Source organism: Bubalus bubalis, chromosome 10 (assembly GCF_019923935.1).
Source record: "Bubalus bubalis isolate 160015118507 breed Murrah chromosome 10, NDDB_SH_1, whole genome shotgun sequence".
In the NCBI taxonomy this organism is placed as follows: Eukaryota; Metazoa; Chordata; class Mammalia; order Artiodactyla; family Bovidae; genus Bubalus; species Bubalus bubalis.
Window position 1 is genome coordinate 69,775,908 of NC_059166.1, and position 27,208 is coordinate 69,803,115.

Sequence of the window (27,208 nt, forward strand, 5' to 3'; positions counted from 1 at the left end):
TGCATGTTTATTTTGTCAATGGCAAAGAATAATACATCTTTAAATACTTCTAAACTGCTATTGTTAATATGAAAAATGAGAACCGCCAAATAAGTTAATTTCATTCTTTTAGCCACTGAGGAGTGGAAGAAATTCATTGAAGTCAGAAGTTCTGGTGCTCCTCTTATCAGTACCTAACTAAAAAATCTGAACAAGTTACCACCTTTCAGTTTTTTCCATTTGTCAAAAGAGAAAATTAAAGTTTATATCCAAGTTTCCTCCCACTTTACTAGCAGAGCAGTCAGTGCTTCTAATGAATGATCTTCTGTTGAATTGTATTTAAACTTTTAAAATTATTGTTTCTAAAAAGTGCCAGAAAAATAATCATCAAAAATTTTAAAGATGATATTGGAGAACAAAAGCTGTATATTCGATAATAAAGTTACATGAAGTAAAAAAGCAAGAAAATTGTGTAAATGGACAGAGGACTTAAGTTTAATATTAGCACACAGGCCTATGAAGCTACCATCACCCAGTACCAAAAACAGACAAAGACACTACCAAAAATGAAAAGTACAAGACAGTATCTTTGACAAATGTAGATGCAAAAATTCTCAACAAAATATTAGCAAACCAAATCTAACAACAGAAAAAAGATCATATGCTTCGGCCAAGCTGGATTCATCCTAGGGTCACAAGGATGGTTCAATGTATGTAAAACAATCAATATGATATACCATATCAACAAAAAGACAAAAACCACATGATCATCTTAACAGATGCAGAAAAAGCATTTGATAAAATTGAGCATCCACTCATGATAAAAATTCTTTAATAAAGTGGATATAGAGGGGACATATCTCAACATAATAAAAGCTACTTATTACAAACTCAAAACCAACATAATGTGAAAAACCAAAAGCTTTCCCACTAAAATCTGGAATCAGGCAAGGATGCCCACTCACCATTTCTATTCAACACAGTATTGGAAGTCCTAGGAACAGTAATCAGACAAGAAAATAAAATGTTTTCAAGTTGGTAGTGAAGAAGTAAAACTCATTACATACAGATGACTGTATTACTAGAGTCTTCTATGTATTGAACTACTATATACTGGAAACCCTAAAGTCTCCACACAAAAACTATAGGAGCTGATAAACTAATTCAGCAAAGTATCAAGCTACAAGGTTAACATACAGAAATTGGTTGCATTTCTTTACACTAACAAAGGGAATGTAAACAATCTCCTTTAAAATCACATCAAAAAAATAAACACCTATAAATCGGACAAGGTGAAAGATAAACTGAGAGTTATAAAACATTAAGAAAATTGACAATTCACAGAAATGGAAATACATCGCATGCTCGGGTTGAAAATATTGTTAAAAGGGTCATACTACCCAAAGCAATCTACAGATTTAATGTGATCCCTGTCAAGTTACCCATGGCACTTTCCAGAGAACTAGAATAATCCTAAAGTTTATATGGAACCATAAAAGACCCAGAGTTGCCAAAGCAATCCTGAATAAAAAGAACAAAGCAGGAGGCATAAGCCTCCCAGATGTCAGACAATACTACAAAGCTGCTGTAATCAAAACAGCATGCTGTCGCGCTATTTATACTGTTGTTTTGATTACAGTAGCTTTGTGGCACACACATGGAGCAGTGGAACAGAATACAGACAGCCCAGAAATCTGTGCATCTAAGGTCGATAAATCTTTGACAAAGGAGGCAGGAATACACAACGGGCAAAAAAACGGTCTCTTCAGCAAGGGTTGATGGGAAAGTTAGATAGCCACATGTAATCAATGAAGTTAGAATACACCCTCTTCACACCAGACACAACTTCAAAAGGACAAACATGACACAATAAAACTAAAAGAATACAGGCAAAACGTTCTGACATAAATCATACCAATTTTTTCTTGGGTCATTCTAAGGCAATGGAAATAAAAAAAATGGGACCTAATCAAACATACAAGCTTTTTGCACAGCAAAGGAAATCATAAGCAAAACAAAAACACAATTCTTCAGAATGGGAAAAAGTATTTGCAAATGATGAGACTGGCAAGGACTTACTCTCCAAAATACACAAACAGTTCCAACAACAAAAACCCAACCTAATCGAAAAATAGGCAGAACTAAATAGACATTTTCCCAAAGAAATACAGATGACCAATAGGCACATGAAAAAATGCTCGACATTGGTAATAATTCAGTTCTGTTCAGTCGCTCAGCCGTGTCTGACTCTTTGTGACCCCCTGAATCACAACACGCCAGGCCTCCCAGTCCATCACCAACTCCAGGAGTTCACTCAGACTCACGTCCATCAAGTCAGTGATGCCATCCAGCCATGTCATCCTCTGTCGTCCCCTTCTCCTCCTGCCCCCAATCCCTCCCAGCATCAGAGTCTTTTTCCAATGAGTCAGCTCTTCGCATGAAGTGGCCAAAGTACTGGAGCTTAATTATTAGAAAAATGCAAATCAAAACTACAGTGAATTATTACTTCACATTGGTAGGAATGGCCATCATTAAAGTCTACAAACAAATGCTGGAGAGTGTAGAGAAAAGGGAACCCTCTTGACACTTGGCAGGAATATAAGTTGGTGCAGCCACTACAGAAAACAGTATGGAGGTTCCTTTAAAAAAACCTAAAAACAGAATTGCCATATGATACAGCAATCCCACTCCTAGGCATATATCTGGACAAGACTATAATTCAAAAAGATGCACACACCCGTGTTCACAGCAATACTATTTACAATATCCAAGACATGAAAATAACCTAAGCAGCCATCAACAGATGAAAGAATAAAGACGATAGGGTATGTATATATACACACAACGGAATACAAGACATAAAAAAAAATGCCATTTGCATCAACACGGATGCAACCAGAGATTATCATCCTAAATGAAGCAAATCAGAAAGACAACTATCATATGATATCACTTATATGTGGAATCTAAAATATGACAGATGAACATCTACAAAACCCACATAGAAAACAGAACTGCAATTGCCAAGAGATGGGGATGTGGGGTTGCAAATTATACATAGAATGAATTAGCAACAAAGTCCTACTATTTGCAAGGAACTAAATTCAATACCCTGTGATAAACCATAATGGAAAGAATATAAAAAAAGGATGTGTATATATATAACTGAATCACATTGCTATACAGCAGAAATTAAATACACCATTTTTAAAATTTGTTATGTCCTTTTGTTGCACTTATTCCCTTTGATGAACTGTTAATTTCATTTATGCACCAAACATCATTATTACATATGTAAGTTCAGAAGTGTTTTAATCTATGGAATCTTAAGTGATAAAATCTCTTCAAAGACCATCATGAATGCATTAAGAATAACTTTCCATTTAATACTCACATAATAGGGTTTTTGTTTTATGCTGAATTTAATACAGATGTCTGTGATATAGTGGAAGGTACCCTAGCTTGAAATCAAACAATTTAAGTTTGTGATTTGCATCTTAGGCAATTTAGTTCAATATTCTGAGCTGTTTTCTCAACTACTTTAAAGGGAATAGTAAAACTTTCAGAATTATGACAGTAACCTAAGAACAACATGTAAGTAAAAGTACCTGCTGTTAGATCTCTGGACTATCAAACCAAGGAATGTGTATCTGATGCAAAATCAGATATTGAAGGCTTAAACTGTAACTCTATGAGAGCAGGAACTCAATAATTAGGAATACTGGTCATTTTGAGGGGATTGTTTTTAACATTGAAAACTACTGATTTACTCATGCACTACATGAGAAAGCAGAAGCAAAAGCAGCAGCCGGAGTGATGTGGAAGAGGAGCCTGCCTGAATAAGGAAGGTCAGAGAAAACCTTGTGGGTATCTGGCCTAAGCTAAATATCCAGAAAAATAGAAAAGGATGCCCAATAATATTCTGTTAATATAGGGACCAAGAAAATTATGAAGTACTCAAAGGGTAATGTGGCCAGAGCAGACCACAATGGTCATGCTTCCTTGGAGAAAAGGATGAGAGAAAGTCTTAACTGGTTGGGAGATCTGATTTAAGACTTTTGGTTCCAGAACAGAGGAATAAAAACAAAAAGGAAATGCAAAGAAATGGAGCAGGGTTATTTGAGTTAACCAATTGTGTAGTATGTGAATCCAAGAAAATGCTGAGTCTAATTTTATTGGACTAAAAATAACAGAAACCATGTTAATCTGTGACAAATGAGTAGCACCAGCCTACTAGAAAAATGAATACTCTTGGTTAGACTGAAGCTGATAATAAACCAGCAAAAATGACATTTTCTGAGTATATCCAGAATAGGATAAAAAGATAATGCTTGAAACAGATGGTTCACAATGCAGAAATTAATCACTGAATTGAAAAGGTAAAATGAACATAGTATGGGGAAGATGAGTATAAAACTTATAAAGGAAAACTTCGCTAATACTTAAAAGTTCTCCAGGTCTAGAAAAATTACACTTCAGCAAATAGAACTTGCAAACAAGAACTGCATCAAGAGTCAGCAAGTCTGGTTTACCTGTAGGTTTAATCAACAATCTCTAATTCAAATCTGTAATTGTGGCCATTTATGTCAAAATTTTGTTTAGATGGCTAAAAATATTCAGTGATTCATTTATGCAGACCTTGTAGTATTCGTTGCATTCTCTGCTTCAGAGAATGCAGAAGTATTTATCTCCCAAACCTTCATGTAATAGATGCTTAAAAGCAAGACATTACTGGTAACTGACACTGTGATGTCTGGTATCATTTGCTTCAAGACATTATATTTTTTCTTTCTTTTTAGAGCACCACACTATTGTAGGAAAAGAATTTAAGTAGTACTTAGAGAATATCCAATGATTAAGTTTTCCAAAAATCTATCTTAAGCTCATCAAGTAAAGAATGAGCCAAAGATGGGACATAGTTAACATAAATGTAAGTAAAAAAAATGACTGTGCAATAGAGAACAGTTCTCCACTGAAAACAGTATTTTAGGTAAGTGACAAAAATCAATACACAGCAGTTCAATTACCACCAAAAACTATGCTGACTGTATAGGAAATATATTTATGAATAAGCATTTGGGCTTCTTATCTACCATTTTCCAAGCAAAAATTCTTGGAAGGTGCACTACTGCCTTTTTTAAAGGTTCAACATGATACTGTAACAACTTGATAACTTTAATGATTTTCCAACCATTTATTAGCCTAGACAAAACAGAGCATTATTTATTTTTATTTTTGGTGAAAACAAGGAACAGCAGAGTAACAGATTAATTTTTCCTTTTGAACACACAGGAGAAGACTAAAGTACTATCTTTGTATAGTTTGACAGAACAATTCTACAAGTTAGGAACATAAGATGTCAAGTACAACAGTTATTACTAGACCAAGAAGTATCAAGACGACAAAGTTATGTTTTTCTGTTTGAGAATACTTTCACAAGACAGCAACAATCTGCACAATTTCAAAGATCACATTCAAATTATATTTCTAAGAATCGAGCTATATAAGAAGAGAGACCAGAACAAGCTGATATATTTGTGAGTAGTCACAAAAGTTTTCATACTGCACAGGAAACAAGCTTGATATTTTTGCACACATTCTCAATTACAAGCAAACAGCAGGCTGTAAATGTCAATTTTGCCAGCAAGCAAATACGGAGAAAAGAATTAATAGGACTTTACTCAAACAGTGAAATAAGGAGCATATACCATTAATTGTCCACATATGCTGGAATACAAAACATTCAGACTTATATTTGAGTACAAAAATCTACTGGTGAATTCAAGGAGTCAGGAAAAATTGGAGAGAAAACCTAACATCTGCAAGCATCATCTTAAAGCATCAAACGCTTTCATTCTCCCACCTCTCCTGGGAAAAACCACAGGCGTCTCTCCTTTTACTGCTGACCCTGCAGGAAACTCATTTGGTTTCCTGGGCTTTCAGTTTCTACAGCCTAGGACACCCTCCCCACGGCTCTGTACAGACATCCTATGGGGCAGACTTCACACACCCCCTTACTCCCAATGAGGGAGTCTCGGCAGCTCCCACAAGGAGACTGCAACCTGTTCCCTCATTTCCTAGGTCAGAAGCAGGGAAGGAAATGCAGAAGCTGTGGACTGAGAGCCAAGGCCAGGGTGGTAGGATGCAGGCCCATGGGAATTCAGGGAAAAAAAACAGTACAGAAGACAGGAGTGCCCCTCAAAAAGCTGCCTTGGTTATTTCTAAGTGGGCCACTTCAAAAAATTTCCAAGCTTAAAAAGGTGGAGTGAAACTAAGTTTTTATTACCTTGGATCACAGCCTGCTCTGGGTCTGTCATGCAGCCCTTCTGTGATCTCCCCTCAGCTTCTCAAGCTAAGGCTCAAGAAAACACACAGGTTTTGGTAAATGGATAAGGGAAGAGTACAGGGCTGTCAAAGTGGGCCCCAAAGAACAATGTCCATAAGCAGGCAATTCACCCTACAGAGTTCCCTTTGAAATGTTTCGACTTTACTCAAGGAAGTGGGGTGGATACATGAGGGCAGAAGAGAGCAGTAAGAAAGCTGGAGTCCAATGCACAGTATTTTTCTCCTGGACACAATCAAAGGGAAAGCAAAGTAAACAAAAAGCCTACTTTGCCAGTTTTGTTTTCTCAGCTGTAACTGTTTATGAGGAGGAGGAAGAGAAAAGGAGGAAAGCAGGAAAGTGAAAGAGAGAAAGATATGTAACAGGCCCCACAGACCAGAAATACCTCTTCCTTGGTGGCCCCATCCTGGCAACTTTGTCATGTTTAGAATGGGCGCAGAAGGGGACACCTAGATTAATGGTGGTTTGTTGGCTAGAGCTCAAAAAGGCTAACTGCTGGAAAGGGCCTCCCACCAGCTTTGCTTTAGGCACTGTGATATTATGACTGCCCAACCTGCCTGACAGCCAAGCAGTTTCCAGGTAACCATTTGGCAAGCGGGGGGTGAGGGTCTGGCGGGGGATGGTTCCTGTGTGCTGCCCAGGAGCTTAAGTCTCCAGATAGTTCCTAAAGAGGCAGGGAATGGTGCCTGTGCAAATCTCATCCAGAAGGCTGAGAGCAGGTTTGGGTGGGTATCACAGGGCTTCATACTCACCACCACCTGGTCACAATGCAGAGTGACCAAAGGCCTAAGATCAACATAACACAGAAACTTCTCATCTGTTACCTCATTCATGCCTAGTAACCACCCACCCGTCAGCTGCTTATTCTGCAAAAATAATCAGCAGGGTAGATGGCACGGACCCAAGAAGACAGTTGAAAACCAGTTACTGGTGGCCTGGACTGTTCAGTTTAGGTGTTGGCTGGCATCATCTCTATCAGCTTCATCTTGCAGCAGTGAAACAAAGATTTGGCCACAGAGTACATGGGTATCAGGAGGACAGTCAGCACAAAGTATGACGCCCAGCTAAGTAGCTGCAACAGTATATCAAGCTTTTTCGTGGTAGACAACCACTTTAAAAACTGGGAGAAGGCTATAGTCAGACAGGGCCCAGAGCATGCAAAAGAAGGCAGTGGGTATCTACAGTATTATGTGCTTGGCATAGAAGCAGTGGAAGGCCATGCACTTGGAACAGTGGAACAGGATGCAGAAGAGCAGGAAGGCGCAGAGGAAGGAGAGCATTGGCATATAAGCAACTATCTTGCCACTGAGTTTTGAGAATTTAGAAGGATCAAAGGACAAAATAATCCAGTGTGAAGATAAAGTACAGGGACGACAGCATGCTGTTGGCTAAGCATGGGTCTGAGAGGAGGTGGGTGGTAGGGGAACTTGTGCAGGAGCTTCTCATACAGGGCAGGTTAGCCGGACTGGAATCTGAAGGTCCTGGAGCTCTCCACTGGCTGCCTTGCTGGGTCTCGAAATCCTCTGCGGGGCCCATCACCCATTAGGTAGTATTGGAGGGGATTGGGCCACAGTTCTGCTTTGATAATCTCAGCAATCCTGTCGAATTCTAAAAGGCTGTGGTCTGAGAACCAGTTGAAGAAACTGGGAATAGTGTTGCCTTCCCGGTTCCTGTGGATATGGGACTGAGGGTCTTGGCCCCTGTGCCAGCGGATTGGAGTGGAAAGAGACACCACCCGGCCAGAGGATCTGCGCTCATACTCCTTGACAAGCCCCTCGTTTCGGAAGTAGGGGTTGCTCTGAAAGATGAACTTGAATTTGCAGCCTGCTCTGGGGTGTTTAAGCTCCTCCACTTCCAAATTGATCATGTACCTCATCATGTCTTCATCTTGGCCACTGATCATAGGTGACAGCTGCGGGTGGTTGCGAAAGGCAGTGACCCAGAAACCTGGGATATTCTGGATAATGAAACTTCTGCGCTGCATATGGAGCCTCCGCATACGGCCAAACTTGCGCTCCAGCTGAAGGAAAGCTCTGTCAGCCTGGGCATTTACATTTGACAGTTCCTGATCGATGGCCTCCAGCGAATCCATGCAGTTATTGATCTTCGGGGCTCTGGCCCGGGTTTCCTCTTTCGCGCCTCCTACCACCTTTTTTTCCTTCTGCATCACCTTCTTTCCCTCCACCACCTCCTCTGTTACTCCCTCCTTCTCCCCTGCCGCAGAAACAGCGCACTTTTTCGTTGTCATTTCCTTGGCCTTCGCTCTAGGCAACATCTGAGCCCCCAAGCTCCCTGCGCCACAGGCTTCTAGAGCCTTCTCGATTGCAGGGCTGCGCAGCTCTCTACGCTGACAGCCATTTTCCTGGCTATTGTCGGCTCCCACAGAGGTAGAGGCAGAGGCTGCTTCCAGGCCCTCCGTGGAAGCCGGAGCCTCTTTCTGGCCCGCTTTGGTCGCTACGCGGCCGCGACTCCCAGCAACTCGAATGCGGAGCGCAAGGCCACAGCCCGTGGGGTCCTGGGCTGCGCCTCCCTCTGCGGCAGTCTCCAAGCCGCCCTCACCTGTGTCCGCCATCACCGAGGTCGCCTCGGTTTCCTCGCTCTGACACTGCTTGAGGTCCGGATGTCCCGGGGCATGGTCGGGAGTAGCGGGGCCGCAGGTTTTAGCGACGGAGAGGCTGTCGCCCTCATCCAGGCCGCTCATTTTGGCAGAAGTCAGACCTGCAGGAGACCGTCCGCGGTCCTCCGCAGTAGCAGCAGCGGCGGCGGCAGCAGCGACCCGCCCGTCGCACCACCCCTCTTTTCCACTCCGGGTGATGGCTGCTATGGCAACCTGTGACGTCTGGCGGTAGCGTCTTAAAATCGCGCGAGAGTTCGCTGAGCCGTCTGATTCTGCATGTCAGTTAAGTGTATTTGATTTTGTTAAAAAATATTATGAATTTTATTAGTCAGGAAGAGTTGGCTTACAGAAATGGACGTAGACAAACTCAAGCAAGTGAGAACTGTGTGTTAATGTGGATTTCTAAGACTGAATAAACTTCTAAGGTATCTAAACTGCTTTTTTAAAATACTTGAGATGATTTTTTAAAATTCGGAGCAGCTAAAAAGGAAAATTCCTCTCATGCTAAAAAAGACATAATAAAAGATTATTCCAGTAGCCTTACACATTTCATAGTTTATGTACTTTGGCAAACACCTCTGAAGCAATTGGACAATATTTTCTCTTACCTCTAACTGATGTGAATAGCAAAATGTATTTCCTTACTTAGAAGTAACCCACGCACCTGTAAAAGAGCAAATTCAGCATTTGCGCAGTACTGGGAGAAACGTAATCAAAGGGGATTTTAATTGCTAAAAGTTAACCTATTCAGTTCAGTCAGTTCAGTTCAGTGACTCAGCCCTGTCTGACTCTTTGGGACTCCATGGACGCCAGGCTTCCCTGTCCATCACCAACTCCTGGAGCTTACTCAAACTCATGTCCATATAGCTGGTAATGCCATCCAACCATCTCAACCTCTGTCGTCCCTTTCTCCCCCTGCCCTCACCTTGCCCAGCATCAGGGTCTTTTCTGATCAGTCCGTTCTTTTCATCACTTGGCCAAAGTATTGGAGTTTCAGCTTCAGCATCAGTTCTTGCAATGACTATTAGGACTGATTTCCTTTAGGATTGACTTATTCGATCTCCTTGCAGTCCAAGGGATTCTCAAGAGTCTTCTCCAACACCACAGTTCAAAAGCATCAATTCTTCGGCACTCAGCTTTCTTTATGGTCCAACGTTCACATCCGTAATGACTACTGGAAGAACCATAGCTTTGACTAGACGGACATTTGTTGGCAAAGTAATGTCTCTGCTTTTTAATATGTTGTCTAACTTGTCATAACTTTCCTTCCAAGGAGCAAGCGTCTTTTAATTTCATGGCTGCAATCACCATCTGCAGTGATTTTGGAGCCCCCCCAAAATAAAGTCTATACACTGTTTCCATTGTTTCCCCATCTATTTGCCATGAAGTGATGGGACCACATGCCATGATCTTAGCTTTCTAAATGTTGAGTTTTAAGCCAACTTTTTCAACCTCCTCTTTCATCAAGAGACTCTTTAGTTCTTCTTCGCTTTCTGCCATAAGTGTGGTGTCATCTGCATATCTGAAGTTACTGATCTTTCTCCCAGCAATCTTGATTCCAGCTTATACTTCATCCAGCCCAGCATTTCTCATGAGGTACTCAGCATAGAAGTTAAATAAGCAGTGTGACAATATACAACCTTGACGTACTCCTTTTCCTATTTGGAACAAGTCTGTTGGTCCATGTCCAGTTCTAACTGTTGCTTCCTGACCTGCATACAGATTTTTCAGGAGGCAGATAAGGTGGTCTAATATTCCCATCTCTTGAAAAGTTTTCCACAGGTTGTTGTGATCCATACAGTCAAAGGCTTTGGTGTAGTCAATAAAGCAGAAATAAATGTTTTTCTGGAACTCTTGCTTTTTCGATGATCCAACAGATGTTGGCAATTTGATATCTGGTTCCTCTACCTTTTCTAAATCCAGCTTGAACATCTGGAAGTTCACAGTTCATATATTGCTGAAACCTGGCTTGGAGAATTTTGATCATTACTAGCATGTGAGATGAGTGCAATTGTGTAGTAGTTTGAACATTCTTTGGCATTGCCTTTCTTTGGGATTGGAATGAAGACTGACTTTTCCAGTCCTGTGGCCACTGCTGAGTTTTCCATATTTGCTGGCATATTGAGTGCAACACTTTCACAGCATCATCTTTTAGCATTTGAAATAGCTCAAAGGAATTCCATCCCCTCCACTAGCTTTGTTCATAGTGATGCTTCTTCCTAAGGCCCACTTGACTTTGCATCCCAGGATGTCTGGCTCTAGGTGAGTGATCACACCATTGTGATTATCTGGGTCATGAAGATCTTTTTTGTACAATTCTTCTGTATATTCTTGCCAGTTCTTCTTAATATCTTCTGCTTCTGTTAGGTCCATACCATATCTGTCCTTTACTGTGCCCATCTTTGCATGAAATGTTCCCTTGGTATCTCTAATTTTCTTGAAGAGATCTCTAGTCTTTCCTATATTATTGTTTTCCTCTATTTCTTTGCATTGATCACTGAGGAAGGCTTTATCTCTCTTTGCTATTCTTTGGAACTCTGCATTCAAATGGTTGTATCTTTCCTTTTCTCCTTTGCCTTTCACTTCTCTTTTCACAGCTATTTCTAAGGCCTCATCAGACAACCATTTTGCCTTTTTGCATTTCTTTTTCTTGGGGATGGTCTTGATCCCTATCTCCTGTACAGTGTCACAAACCTCCATCCATAGTTCTTCAGGCACTCTATCAGATCTAATTCCTTAAATCTATTTGTCACTCCCACTGTATAATTGTAAGGGATTTGATTTGGTCATACCTGAATAGTCTAGTGGTCTTCTCTACTTTCTCCAATTTAAGTCTGAATTTGGCAATAATGAGTTCATGATCTGAGCCACAGTCAGCTCCCAGTCTTGTTTTTGCTGACTGTATAGAGCTTCTCCATCTTTGGCTGCAAAGAATATAATCAATTTTATTTTGGTATTGACCATCTGGTCATGTCCATGTGTAGAGTCTTTTCTTGTGTTGTTGGAAGAGGGTATTTGCTATGACCAGTGTATTTTCTTGGCAAAACTGTTAGTCTATGCCCTGCTTCATTTTGTACTCCAAGGCCAAATTTGCCTGTTACTCCAAGTATCTCTTGACTTCCTACTTTTGCATTCCAGGCCCCTATAATGAAAAGGACATCTGTTTGGGGTGTTAGTTCTAGAAGGTCCTGTAGGTCTTCACAGAACAGTTCAGCTTCTTCAGCATTACTGGAGTTTACATATTATATATTGCTTATCCTAGAGTTGTGATCTTAATGTGAAAAGAGTTCCTGCTTCACAATGCCTGTGGGAATGAAGCCAGTAAATTTGCCAAAATTTTCTTCTGTGATAATTCACTGAAGGGTGCAAGCCATGATCAACTGTTTGCAGGCACCAGAGTTATTGTCTTAATTAAAATATTTTCAATAACATTTTTAAAGTTAATGTTAAAATATTTTAAAAATTTTGAGGGGTCAGAATGAACTCATACAACTCATTTGATAATGGTGTCACTGCTATCTGTTTTGTTGGTTGAAGTAGAACAAAAAAAAAAACTTGAATTTTGCATATTTTTGATTAACATCTTAAATTCATATTCAAAAATGACTATAAATTGTGATAGAAATTCCACTACAACCTCAGATTATGATCACTTTCAAATAAGGGTGCAGAAGAGATTTCCAATGAGAAGTAAAGATTTGAGGGGAAAGGATTTCAAGAAAGTCAGCAGTTATATTGACATTTTTGTGAGGGAAGTAGTGTAGGCCTGGCACAGCTAAGAAGGGAGGTGCTAGATACAGGCAGACATTACAGAGAAATAGCCTGTCCTTCATCTTCATAGTTTAGCTCACAAAGGTTTTCCAGAAATTACATAAACAAGATATCCAAGGACAGACTTCCAGACTGACTGCTGCGAGCTAATTAGTTACCCATTGAGGGGGGTGAAAAAAAAAGTGCAAACAGGATTCATTCTTCCCAAACTAATTATCTCTCACCTCTTTCCTCTTCTATTAATAAATGCTGCAGCTCTGACCATTGGGGTGCATGGTACATATGAAATTTTTTTTTTTAATTTGTCTCCACTACTTGAAACATCCCTCTCTAGCTAGCTTTGATTATTCCTGTCAATGGAATCATTTTCCATTAATAATAGCCTGCCCATTTGTTAAAACTCCATTCAGGCCTACCTCATTAGATTGTGCTGCTGCTGCTGCTGCTGCTGCTAAGTCGCTTCAGTCGTGTCCGACTCTGTGCGACCCCATAGACGGCAGCCCACCAGGCTCCGCTGTCCTCGGGATTCTCCTGGCAAGAACACTGGAGTGGGTTGCCATTTCCTTCTCCAATGCATGAAAGTTAAAAGTGAAAGGGAAATCGCTCAGTCATGTCCAACTCTTAGCGACCCCATGGACTGCAGCCTACCAGGCTCCTCCGTCCATGGGATTTTCCAGGCAAGAGTTACTGGAGTGGGTTGCCATTGCCTTCTCAGTAGATTGTGCTAGGTGTTTTAAATGAGTAAATTTTGAAATAAGAACCCAGGTATCACTGAGAAGTTAACCATGGTCAGACACATATTAATTGACAAATTGCATTCTCCCATCTCCTATACCTTCCTTAATCACTTACCATTCTATAGCTCGTTACCTTTGCCATCCAGGTTGTACTTATTTATCTTCTACCTTAAACTTGGTTGTTTCATGCAGGTAACTGTCTCCTCGCCCCAGCTAGAAAAGGATGGCAGCATAGTGGCTTCTTCTTTAGCATATACTATATTTACACAGTAGTCCAGTGACAATCTCATAGATTTTAGTGAAATTTGATGATTTGATTTAAATGAAGTTTTTAAAAGGCTTTACTGAAATGAATAATATGGCTATGCTGGTGTTTACAAACTGCAGGTTTGTGGTAACCCCATGTCAAGCAAGTCTATAGGCATCATTTTTCCAATAAGTATTTGCTCACTTTGTGTCTCTGTGTCACATTTTGGTAACTCTTATAATATTTCATACTTTTTCATTGTATTTGTTATAAAACTTTAATGGATGAGAAGTTGCTTCCCATGGATGAGCAAAGAAATTCTTGAGACAAATCTGCTCCTGGTGAAGATGCTATGAAGACGACTGACATGACAACAAAGGACTTAGATTATGACATAAACTTAGTTGATAAAGCAGAGGCAGACTTTGGGAGGATTGACTCCGATTATGAAAGAAGTTCTGCTGTAGGTAAAATCCTATCAAATAGCATTGCATTCTACAGAGAAATTGTTCATGAAAGGAAGAGTCGATCTATGTGGCAAACTTTATTGTTGTCTCCTCTCAAGAAATTGCCACAGCCACCCAGCCTTCAGCAACCACCACCAGGATCAGTCATGAGCTATTAAGGCAAAATCGTTCACTGGGAAAAAAAAAAAAATTATAACTCATTGAAGGCACATATGATGGTTAGCATTTGTTTAAATCAGACTATTTTTAAAGTATGCTTATTTTTTGATATAGTGCTATTGTATACCAAAGACTATAGTATAAACATAATTTTGTATATACTGAGAAGAAAAAAAAAAGTCTTAAGACTTAAGATACTCACTTTATTGCAGTGGTCTGGAACTGAACCCACAATACCTCCAAGGTTTGCCTGTATATATTTATCATGCAGATGCATGCATGCTCAGTCGTATTTGACTCTCTGTGACCCCATGAACTGTAGCCCTCCAGGCTCCTCTGTCCATGGAATTCTCCAGGCAAGAATACTAGAGTGGGTTGCCATCCCCCTTTCCGGGGTATCTTCCTGACCCAGGGATCAAACCCACATCTGGCAGGTGGATTCTTTACCACTGAGCCACCTGGGAAGCCTCATCATAGCTCACATTTATTTTGTATCTTCTATACACCACTTAAACACTTAAATGTGTTATCTCATTTAATTCCAACAACACCCCTGGGAGATGGTAGTATGATCACCTCCATTTAAGTGACTTTATCTCAGAAGGAACTGAAGCAAAGAGAAATTGAGTTGTTTATTCAAGATCGAATTTTGGTGTTGGAGAAGACCCTTGAGAGTCCCTTGAACTGCAAAGAGATCAAACCAGTCAATCCTAAAGGAAATCATACCTGAATATTCATTGGAAGAACTTATGCTGAAGCTGAAGATCCAATACTTTGGCCATCTGATGCAGAGAGCTGACTCATTGGAAAAGACCCTGATCCTGGGAAAGATTGAGGGCAGGAGGAGGAAGGGACGACAGAGGATAAGATGGCTGGATGGCATCACCCACTCAGTGAACATGAGTTTGAGCAAACGCCAGGAGATAGTGAAGTACAGGAGACCCTGATGTACTGCCATCCGAGGCGTCGCAAAGAGTCGGACCCAACTCTGTGACTGAACAAAAACAACATCCAAGGTCATATAGCAGTGATAGAGCCAAAATCTGAATCCAGGTAAACTGACTCGGGAACGAGTACACTCATTCATTATATTATTCAACTGTACACAACATGTAAAATGAGAAAGCAACTTTCTTAGAAATAAGACCATATGGCCATTCAAGTTTAATATTAAATCATCCCCATCTTTCTATTCCCTGCCCCACATCCACAAAGTAGTGCTTATTGTTGGGAAAGTGCCCAATTATTAAGGGGAGAAACAAGAATTTTGGTCCTCACTCCATGCCTTAAATCAGCCCATTAGATTTAACATTTCTTTTGTGTTATTCTTGTCATTGGTGTTGGGAAGAAGGTGTTCCAGCTCTGCCTTTGGAAATTTAGGCAAGTAAAAGAAAATCAGTCTTAGAATATCTGTTTTAATTTGTAAATTCTTGGGTATGCCTATATTAAATTACATGATGAGGTAGTTGGATGGCTAAAACTATAGAATCAATAGTTTCTTGTATTTTTTGGAGATTAACCTCTTTTCCGATACATGGTTTGCAAATACTTTCTCCCATTCCATAGGTTGCCTTTTCACTCTGTTGATTGTTGATAAAATAAAAGTTCTAAATCTTAAAAAGCTTTGTGTCAACATTTATTTGTGTATGTATCAGTTTAATTGGCAGTTTTCTTCAGTGTTAGGTAATGATGTATCTTACAATGTTTTAGAGTAAATGAAATAAATTGCTTTCAAAAATGCAGTGTACAAAGAATACAAAAATTTTTGTTTTCATATGTAGGATTACAGTAGGCTCTGCTGCTGCTGCTACTGCTGCTGCTAAGTCACTTCAGTCGTGTTCGACTCTGTGTGACCCCATAGACGGCAGCCCACCAGGCTACTCTGTCCCTGGGATTCTCCAGGAAACAATACTAGGCTTAAATAATAAGTTTATTTACATGAATATTCAGCAACGGATTATTCATTTATATGGGGCACTGTCCATCACACTGCAGGATGCTAGCTAGCATTTTTAATGCCCCTGATGAATGCCAGTAGCACCCACATTCATTGTAATAACCAAAATAACTGGCAAATTTCCCAGGCATCCTCTAGGGGGAGGTACACAAGCACACTGAGAATCAGTTTTTTTAATGCTTGTAGATGTGGTATTCCCATTCTTGGTCACTAGAGGGAGGAAATAGTTTTTAAAATAATCTATTATATTTAAAATATTTTATAGAACAATTTTAGATATAATAGATGACCTCATTATTTTTTTTAAAAAAGCAAATAATAAACCAAAATAATAATAACCTGACTAGTTCATCTTTGGTGTTAAAGTTTAAACTGTTCCAAAGAGTACAATTTTATAAACCATGTGTTCACTAAAAGAACTACAGCATGAGTTTTCAATGTTTAATGTTCCATATTTTATTAAAATGAATAATAATCTTTTTTAACACTTAGATTCTGTTACAAAATTAAAATTTTCTCAGTCTTAGTTATGATGATTCCCTGTGACAACGCCCCCACACACCGCCCCCCGAAAAAAGCCTTGCTTTTCCCAATTATAAGTGAAATCAGAGCCAAATCCCTGACCTGAGAGACCTCATACCTTTGTATGTTGGTAATGATGGTTCATTTTGTTTAAGCTTGGCAGGGTTAATTTGACAGATTAAATATTATTTCTGGGTGCATCTGTGAGGGTATCTCTGGAATTAGCATTTGATATTGGTGGACTCAGGAAAGTAGATTGCCCTCCCCAATTTAGGTGGGCATTATCCAGTCTAGGAAGGCATGAATAGAACAAAAAGGTAGAGGAAGAATTTGCCCTTTACTTCCTGCCCAAGTACTTGAGCTAGGACATCAGTCTTCTGCCCTTGGACTGGTATTCATACCATCAACTCTCCTGGTTCTCAGACCTTGGGACTCAGCTGGGAATTATACTGTTACCAGCTTCCCTGGGTCTCCAGCTTGTAGGCGGCATAGCATGAGACTTCTCAGCCTCCATAACCACACAAGCCAATTCCTCATAACTGTCTATTCCTATTGTCTCTATTTCTCTAGCAAACCTGACTAATACAGAGTAAACACACATACATTGAAATCAGACAGATCTGGCTTCATTTCTCAATTGTGCTTACTAGCTGTTCAATTTGCACAGGTCACCTGACTTCTCTGAGCCATGATTTGCTTATATATAATGTGAATATAAAGACACAGATATGATTTGGTATACAAATCATGCTTTCAGTAGCTGTGCCTGATTCTGCAATGCCAATCTGCTCCATCAGTGGGCCTCAGCCTCAAGAAATAAGTTCTGAAGCCCTCACTAAGACCCATATTTCTAGAACTTTGTAAAGGAGAACCTGAATCATAAGTTTCAAGACATATGATCAGCTTGGCACAATGGTGGGTCTTATCTAGAGCTGAAAGAAAGAACCCACTTTCAGCAATACGTCTTCACAATAATATATACTTCCTATTTCTTATAGTTTCCAATTATAGAACAATCATTTAAATGTGAGTATTCTTATTACTTTGATGGAAATTCATCAGGTCTATAAATTAAGCTTTTAGTTGTGCACTTTCATACTTTAAATTTGTTTTCTAATTTTGATGACTGATTTAAAATAAGCTGTATGACATTTTTAATATTTTTCTAACTTTATTTTGAAAAATTTCAAACCCACAAAAATGTTGAAGTAGTAATATTAAAATATTAATACTGCCTTCAAAAAAAAGGCAGAGTGATCAACAGAGTTAAATGAAGATCACTAAGTCATTTTCTTTTTTGACAAGGAAATTTGAAAGATAAACACATCTGCTATAACGGACTATATCTGGGAAGAACTGGCACACTTTCCTAATCCCTGTCTGGAGGGGGCATCTTTCCCTAATTCCTTAAGAGGTGCCAAGTATACTTGGGCACCAAGTTCTGATGCCCTAGAACAAAGTTAAACTATACACACACTAGATAATAGATGGATTCATAGCTGATGGGAAGATGATGTCTTAAAGATGCAGTGTGACTCTGAAGGCAAGGTCCTGGGAGGGAGAACCTGACATCATTACAGACTAGATTTGCAAACAACATGAAATTAGGGAGAATTACTCATTAGCAACAATCCTCCAAATGTAAACAGGAGAGTAATAGAAAGAAATTTAGTATAGATACATGTAAATTGTTGGGCACAAAATTCAATAAAATGTGGTAAGATGGTGAGCCAAACTCAGCAGCACACGAGTACTTTAAAACTTAAGGGTTTAGTAAAAGGGTAATATTGCTGCCTCAAAAGCTAATGCTCTCCAAGGATCCATTTAAAGAAACATACTATTCATAATAAAGGCAGGGGGAAAAAATCTCATCCTGTTTTATTTTTGGATGTTATCTCATTCAGTTCCAGGCACCAGACTTTAGAAAGAGCACTGGCAAAGTAAATAATTAGCATACAGAACAGAAAATGAAATGGAAGGAACTGATAGATAGCCAGGTTGGTTAGTGGGGAGCTGAGAAGCATGTTAAGGATGATCTTCAAGTACTTAGAACTCTTTTGTGGAGTCAGGCTAATTCCATTCTGCGAGACTGCTGGGGTCAAAATAGGGAGCAATGTGCTGAGAGACAACTATTTGCCAGGCCCTTTGCAACAGCTAGACGTTGTAAGGCAGTGGATTCTGAGTAAATTCAACAAAACTGGGAAAAAAGTTGAGTATTCCCTCATTTGAGGAGTCCAAGGAAAGGTTATCCATGATTCTAAATCCTATCTGCACCTTAAAATCTAATTTAATTAGTTTGAGGTAGGGCCTAAACATCAGGATTATTTTCAAAACTCCCCAGCTATTGATAATGAACAGTTAGGTTTGATAAATATTAAGCTAGATGACTACTTGTCAGGATATGAATTAAATGAGAAATTTAAATGAGGCAGGTAAATGGAAATTAATATTTTTTTTTAATTCATACCATATGCCAGGCATTGGCATTTTCACAATGTAACCTTTATTAACTAATACTTGGAATCTTTAGAACAATGGAACACGGCAAGCTCCCAAACGTTTGTTATTATCCTCTCTGAAACCATATAATCTATTCTCCAAATACATGCTAGGACAATATTAGCTTATAATAAAGATATTATCATCCCTGCATATGGACAAGTAAACTGAGGCTCAGGGAAGGTAGTTATTTTGGCAAATATGCTAGGTGGTAGATTGTAAAACAGTTAATTCCAACTTAAAACCAGCATGCCTTTCGAGTTTCATCAAGTCAATAGTAAAACACTTGTTCATAAAAATCAGGAACTTACCTAAGTGACCCCGTTCTTAATAGAACCATTTCTTCCTGGCCTGTTCTCCAGGAAATTATGTTAAATGCAAATCCTTAAAAAGTAGAGCCAAGTAGATATTCAGTATTTCTAATATAGCCCCAGAGAAATTCTCAAGGTTTTGAGAACCTCTGAGGGCAGAGGCAATGGCTCAAACTCTTCAGAGCTCAATTTACTTCAAGCAAACTTAGACAGAACTGTTCACAAGGGAAACACCTCCCATACTGATGAAAGGATATATTGTTATCTGTCACTTCTGTACAGTCTAGGACCTCAATTATATATTAATATTGAGGGAGAGGAAAATGGTCCTGAGGAGAGTATGGTCCTGAACATCTCTGATACCTCCTTTAGGCCACATTATGCCCGAGTCTCCTTATGAATGTAACTAGTTTGAATATGTGAATTTGCTGAAGAAACATCCAAAGAATGATACCCCCTCAATGAGACAGTTCCCCAAGGGCAAGGACAACCTTTACTTCACTATCCCATATAATCCTTAATATCCAAAACAAAATTAGTAGTAATTGCTGCAAACTAATTTTCAATACAATTTAGACAACACTAATTTTCTAAAACAAAATACATTTTACAGTAAGGTATAGAGAACATAAAAATATATCATAAATATTAAAAAAATAAACTATGCTTCAAGTGGTGAGCATTGGATTTGGTCCAATACTAGATGGGGACTTGCTTTTTCTGTTATAGCCAATTGTTAAAATTTGGAGATAAACAATATGATTAATGACTGAAATTGTTTTCTGAGCTTCATGTACATCTGTACACCAAAAAATACAGAACATTTCATTCTAGAAAAATAGGAAGCTGCAGGTCCTAAATGTTGTTATACACTACTTTAAATAACCAATATAACTGTCAGTGCAAATTTGGCACTCAACATCTTTCCTACATACCCCAAATCAGTTTTACACAGTACACTTTACAAAGTGCTAAGTATATCTTAAGTATCCAAGAACAAACTGATTAAAGACAGTTCATTTTATCACTTACCCATCAGCTTCTAGCTATAATTTTGTTGTTGTTTACTAAGTCATGTCCAAATCTTTGGCAATCTCATGGACTTAAGCCTGCCTGGCTCCTCTGTCCATGGGATTTCCCAGGCAAGAATACTGGAGTGGATTGCCATTTCCTTCTCCAGGGGACTTTCCTGACCCAGGAATTGAACCCATGTCTCCTGCACATTACAGGCGGATTCTTTACCGCTGAGCCTTCAGGGAAGCCCAAGCTATACTTTACACATCTTGAATTTTAGCTAGATAAACTTTGCTCTCAAGTCACAAAGAATTGTGCCGAAGAAAAATATGCACCAAACAGTTGATGCTGTTGAACTGTGATGTTGGAGAAGACTCGAGAGTCCCTTGGACTGCAAGGATATCGAACTAGTCAATCCTAAAGGAAATCACCCCTGAATATTCACTGGAAGGACCAATGCTGAAGTTGAAACTCCAACATTTTGGCTACCTGATGCAAAGAACTGACTCACTGGAAAATGGAAAAGACACTGATGCTGGGAAAGACTGAAGGCAGGAGGAGAAGGGGATGACAGAGGATGAGATGCTTAGATGGCATCACTGACTTGATGGACATGAGTTTGAGCAAGCTCTGGGAGTTGGCGATGGACAGGGAAGCCTGGCGTGCTGTGGTCCATGGGGTCACCAAGAGTCGGACATGACTGAGCGACTGAACTGAAAGTCACAAAAAATTTCATGGGGAGAAAATGACATTTTAGTATTTTATATATGCTGACATATTCATCATGAAGTCTAAAACCATGCTGTTCTATATAAAATTTACTGTCAGCCATTTTTAAAAATGTTGTTCAGTTGCTAAGTCATGTCTCACCCTCTGTGGTTAAGTAGGGGAAATTATTAATATATTTTAACGTATCAAAAGTATTTCAACGTGATCAATATAAAAACTGAGATATTTTACATCCTTTTTTTCCACACTCAGTCTTTGAAATCAAGTATATATTTTATCGGAGAAGGCAATGGCACCCCACTCCAGTACTCTTGCCTGGAAAATCCCATGGATGGAGGAGCCTGGTAGGCTGCAGTCCATGGGGTCGCTGAGAGTCAGACATGACTGAGCGACTTCACTTTCACTTTTCACTTTTATGCATTGGAGAAGGAAATGGCAACCCACTCCAGTGTTCTTGCCTGGAGAATCCCAGGGATGGGGAAGCCTGGTGGGCTGCCATCTATGAGGTCACACAGAGTCGGACACAACTGAAGTGACTTAGCAATATATTTTATACTTAGAGCAGATTCCAGTTTGGACTAACCACATTTCAAGTGCTCAACAGCCACTGGTGCTAAGTGACTATTATTAGACAGCACATGCCTAGAGTCTAACCTCTTCTATCTCCAGTGTGACAGTCACCTTAAAAATGTAGAAAACCAAAGCACACAAAAGTTGACTCAAAGTTAAGTAAGTAATGCCCTGTTAAAATGGCAAGTGAAAAGTTAGTGTTTATACCGTTTCTATTTAAACATGAAATTTAAGAAAGGCTCTGCAAATTTGTTGACATCAGTTTTACAAATGCCTTAAAAACTGTTTTCTTTTTTCCATTACCTCATCAAAAGTCTTTTCTGGGTACTAAGTTGTTATATCTTTCCATTTGAGTTATTCATTTTGTCATTCAATAAATATTAGTATTTATCTGGTGACAACTATGGGCAAAACATTGTAAGTAAAAGACACCCTACTTCTATTTTCACAAAGCTTTCAAATTAGAAAGGAAAGGTGTGAAAAACTTGTGAAAGTATATCTCTGTATTTTATTTTACTGTATCACTATGCAGAATTCACTATAATGAATTATTACGTTATTTTCTAGAACATACGTCCCTACAAAGTATACCAAGTTTATAAAGAAATATTTAGAATAGAAAAACTGTTAAGGCAAAAGTGTTATCTATGACAGGACTTAAAGGATTTGACACAGAAAGTAAGTAATGAAGTTGAAAAGAATAAACAAGTTTCTAGAATTGAGAAAGTATAAGGATATAAAAGTATATAACTCATTAGAACTCTAGGCATGTTTGCTTATTAAATGCAAAAGTGAATAAAAAGAGCCTGAATGACTTGGGGATAAGTGAAAGGGGGATGATGCTACACAAGCTGTTATGGAAAAAAATGAAATCATGAGGAAGAAGTTAAAATTGTTAACATTTTAAATAAAACAACAACAAACCTCCCTGCATGGGAAGGTACAGTAGTCAGCCTCATTTTCTTATTTTTGAAAGTCAAAGTGTTAAGTCACTCAGTCCTGTCCCATTCTTTGCAACCCTATGGACTCTCCCCTGCCAGGCTCCTCTGCACATGAAATTCTCTGGGCAAGAATACTAGAGTGTATTGCCATTTCCTTCTCCAGGGATCTTCCTGACCCAGGGATCCAACCAGGGTCTTTTGCATTGCAGAAGACTCTTTACTGTCTGTTTCACCAGAGAAGCCTCTCTTACTTTTGGGAGAACGCCTACTGCATCCATTTAAGAACTGTAGTAATTTCATAACCTGCCATTACATGGAACAATTTCTTCATGCATATTTACATGCAGGGTAAAATATAAGAAATCCAGCAAGTAACATGCTTTTATTTTACCATCATGCATATGAAGAAAAACAAATATATCAATGGTACACTTTCAATTTGACAGAGCAGCTTCACAAGTATTTATGCTATTTAGGAAAAGACACATGAATTACTAAGCTGTTAACCAGGCAAATTATCACGACAGACAATTAAGCCACATATTTTTAGTAGGCTACTTTTTCATGAAGACAATTTCCAAAGTATTAAGAATATGACAAGAACAAGTTACACAGATTATATTTCTAAGCATACAGTTTAATTATTAACAGAAGCTGAAATTCACTACAGATATTCATTTAGGTGTCTATATCATACAGAGATATAGCACATTTTTCCAAATGTTCTCAATTGAAAGCAAAATAAAGCCTGTATAGCTCAATTTTCCCAGTAACCAGAAACAAGGAAAATAACACGATTTTACTAAATACTAGTGAAATAAACCACACAGTACTAACCCTCCTTATAAATTAAGTCAAATGCAAACAAGAGCAAGCACTCAAGTTGCCTTTTTTACAGAACTCTTTTCTAGGTAATGTACTTAACATTCTAACCCCCTTCAATTCTCACGTGTTAATCCTGGGAAAAGAACCTCTTCTCCCATCACCACTGACAAAGAACCTCCTTTAAGACTCTCCATCTTAATTTCAGGCCCAATTTTAACCTGGCTCATTTTTGCCTATCTGTGGTCTGTTCAGTGTCTCCTGTTTTGGGAACCCATCACAATATCTTTAATTCTTCCATCAATTATGGCCTAGATAGCACTTTTCATTTCATGTCTCCCTTTAAATCCTCTAGATGTTGCTAACGTGGGTGGAGGATGCAGAAGAGAGCAGAAGAAAATAAGAGCTCTGGCAATCTATTAGACAAGACAGCCTGTTCCTTGAAATAATGGAGAGCCAAATTAAAAGACCTGATTTGCACACACTTATGAGCTACCATTTAAGACAGGAGAGAGACAACAGAGGTGTACTGCCACTCTGGCACTTAATTACACTCAGGATGAAAAAAGGAGGCACAAAGAAGTACCCAGCTTTTGGGTGATTCACTAGAGACTGAAAAAGCCTGGCACTTTGAATGGACACCATCTTTAGGCCAACCTGCCATGAGAAGTCTAACTTGTCACCTCAACCACTTGCCTGACAGTTATTAGGGTTCTGGATGATGGGAGCGGAGGAAAGGGAGATGGGGGCGGGGGATGAGGAATAGAGGATAAGTCTTTTGTGAAAAATGGAAGGCTCTTTTGAGTTCTGGCAGGAAACCTGGAGATTGTTTACCAGAAACCAGAGTGGGGGTGACAAAGTTCTAGAAGATGTCCATCCAGTAGGTAGCAGTCAAGGGAACAGCCAGTAGCAGGCAGCAATAATAGGTGACCAGAGGCGCAAGAAGAGCAATGGAGTCACATAAATCATACAGGCCCAGTGGCCCAGTTCTCCCTTGATATCATTAACGCCCAGTTATCTACAGGCTATATGCCTGTGCTGCTGAGTAGGATAGGTAGAATGGCCTCCCAGACAAATACCTCCAGGTATGAGTCAAACTGGAGGCTCTGGGAACAAACAGGGTCCAAGTAGTGCAGAGAAAGACTATGCAATTTACATCACAAGCTTACTCAGGAGTGGTATGAATCATGGGCCATGCAGCATGTGATATTAATGCAGAAAAGCACGAAGGCCATGTGGAAGTGAAGGAGCATGGCCATGACTGTCTCAATCTTGAGGCTGAGAGAACTGAATGTCCAGAGGAAAAAGGCTCCAGAAATGTCAGAGAAAAAAGTGGGGTGGGGAGGGAGAGGGGTGGTTAGAAGACATATCCGTATCTGTTGCCCAAACGCAGGTCCATTTGGAGGCCAAAAGGGACCTTGTGCAGAAACCTTCCCAATGGCAAAGTTTAACCAGACTGGAACCCAAAGGGCCTGGGGATCTCCACAGGCTCCCTTATTGGGCGACGTCTGGCTCTACGAACTCCTTCACGCAGCAGGTAGTATTGCAGTGGATTTGGCCACAGGTCCTCTTTGATAATTTCAGCAATCCTGTCAGACTCTGGAAGGCTGTGGTCTGAAAACCAGGTGAAGAAATTGCACACGACCTCTTGGTTCCTGCGAATGAAGGACTGGGGTTCATGGCCCCGGCGCCATATGATTGGAGTGGAAAGAGACACTACTCGGCCAGAGGCTCTGACCTCATATTCTTTGACAATCAGCTTGTTTCGAAAATACGGGTTTCTCCGAAAGAAGAACTTGAACTTGCAGCCTGTTCGCGGGTGTCGGAGCTCCTTCACCTCCAAATTGGTTATGTATCTTAACATCTCTGCATCTTGGCCTCTAATCATGGGAGACAACTGGGGGTGGTTCCGAAAGGCAGTGACCCAGAAGCCCGGGATATTCTGAATGATGTAGTTCCTCCGCTCCAGGTAGTGTCGACGCATCCGCCCGAATTTATGCTCTAGTTGTTGAAAGGCCCGGTCAGCCTGAGCGTTCACAGAGTCCAGTTCCAGCTGGATTGCCTCCAGCGGGTTCATGCGGAGATCGATACGCAGGGGCCGGTGCCCCGCCTCCTCCACCACTCTGTTCTCCACCATTTCTATTTCTTCACCGACTGGCCTCTCCTCCACCTCCATTCCCTGCTCCACTCCCTCCTCCTCCTCCTTCGCTCCTTCCTTCCCAACCACCTCCTCATCCACTGCGACCGAGAAGACGGGGCCCTCTTCAGTCTTCACTTCCTCAGCCTTCGCCTCCGCCATCAAGTCAGACCCCAACTTCTCCGCGCCACAAGTTTCTAGCGGCTTCTCCCGACTCAAGCCCTGCGGCTCTCCGGGCTGACGGCCATTTCCCAGGCTGTCGTCTGTTGCCAGGGACACAGACGCCGTTTCCAGGCCCTCCGTAGGAGGCGGAGCCGGCTCTAGCCTCGCTTCGGGCACTACGTAACCGCCATCCCCGCCGGCTCGGATCTGGAACGTACCGGCACAGCCTGGATCTGAGGGAGCAGTTGGGGGTGCGCTTTCCTCCTCTGGAAGGAGGGGTGGTGGGAGCGCGACGGCCTCGAAATAACCCTCACCCGTCTCCGCCATCACCTGTGACGCCTCTGTTTTCAGGCACCGGGAAGGGTCCGGAGCTCCGGCGGCACAGTCGGATGTGGTGAGGCTGTGGGCTTCAAGGAGAGGGGTCCTCTCGCCCCCGTCTGGGCCGCTCATGTCGGCAGCACCCAGAAAAACCGAAGGCCAATGTCTGTTTTTCTCTCAGAAGTCGCGCTCGACGAAAACCGGTCGCTCCTACCACTCTCTCTCTCTCTCTAATCTCGCGAGTGACTCCGTGAGGATGACGTCAGGGCAGTAAATCTCGATGTGACGCGAGAACTCGCGGCTCCTGGGATGGCTTACCAGGCTTCCTACAGCCCGAGTGTTTCTGTTAGCTTTATTTTTACGAATTTAATCCGGTGGATTGGTAATTTGATTTACGTAAATATGTGGCTCGCAAGCAGAGGCTGAAGCAGGGAGACCCCCGCCCCCCTCCCTTCCTGGCAGTGCATCTGGAAGTACCTCCAGATTGTTCGCTGGGGTAATTGTAAGGATCCCAGTACTACACTGCCTTCTGTTGTCTGAAAACATGTTTTTATGGTTTTGTAGGCAAGAGGGTAAATCTACTCCCTGTTATTCCATGATGGGCAGGAGCAAAATTCTCTTTAATTTTTAACTAAAGTAATAGCAAATTGTTCCCTTTTCTCGGGTAGTGAGTGAAAATATTCTGGCCTGTAACATCTCTGGGAGAAAAAGCTACTGAACGACTTTTTACCACAAAAGTCATGCATACTGTTCCTTGCTAGCCTTACCTTCGGAGAAGGCAATGGCACCCCACTCCAGTACTCTTGCCTGGCAAATCCCATGGACGGAGGACCCTGGTAGGCTGCAGTCCATGGGGTCGTGAAGAGTCGGACATGACTGAGCGACTTCACTTTCACTTTTCACTTT

The 27,208-nt window shown here is 40.5% G+C and overlaps 2 protein-coding genes across 2 annotated transcripts; both read right to left on the bottom strand.

Annotated features, from left to right (window-relative positions):
* Nucleotides 1-5,190: 5,190 nt before the first annotated feature.
* On the bottom strand, nucleotides 5,191-9,141 carry TSPYL4 (TSPY like 4). The gene has a single exon (XM_006055674.4). It carries the CDS (start codon nucleotides 9,021-9,023, stop codon nucleotides 7,779-7,781), a length of 1,245 nt encoding a protein of 414 aa, XP_006055736.2. The 5' UTR covers nucleotides 9,024-9,141; the 3' UTR covers nucleotides 5,191-7,778.
* Nucleotides 9,142-23,226: 14,085 nt separating this feature from the next.
* On the bottom strand, nucleotides 23,227-26,551 carry TSPYL1 (TSPY like 1). Its single transcript, XM_006055675.4, has one exon. The coding sequence runs from the start codon at nucleotides 26,432-26,434 to the stop codon at nucleotides 25,133-25,135; it is 1,302 nt and encodes a 433-aa protein (XP_006055737.1). The 5' UTR covers nucleotides 26,435-26,551; the 3' UTR covers nucleotides 23,227-25,132.
* Nucleotides 26,552-27,208: the final 657 nt, after the last annotated feature.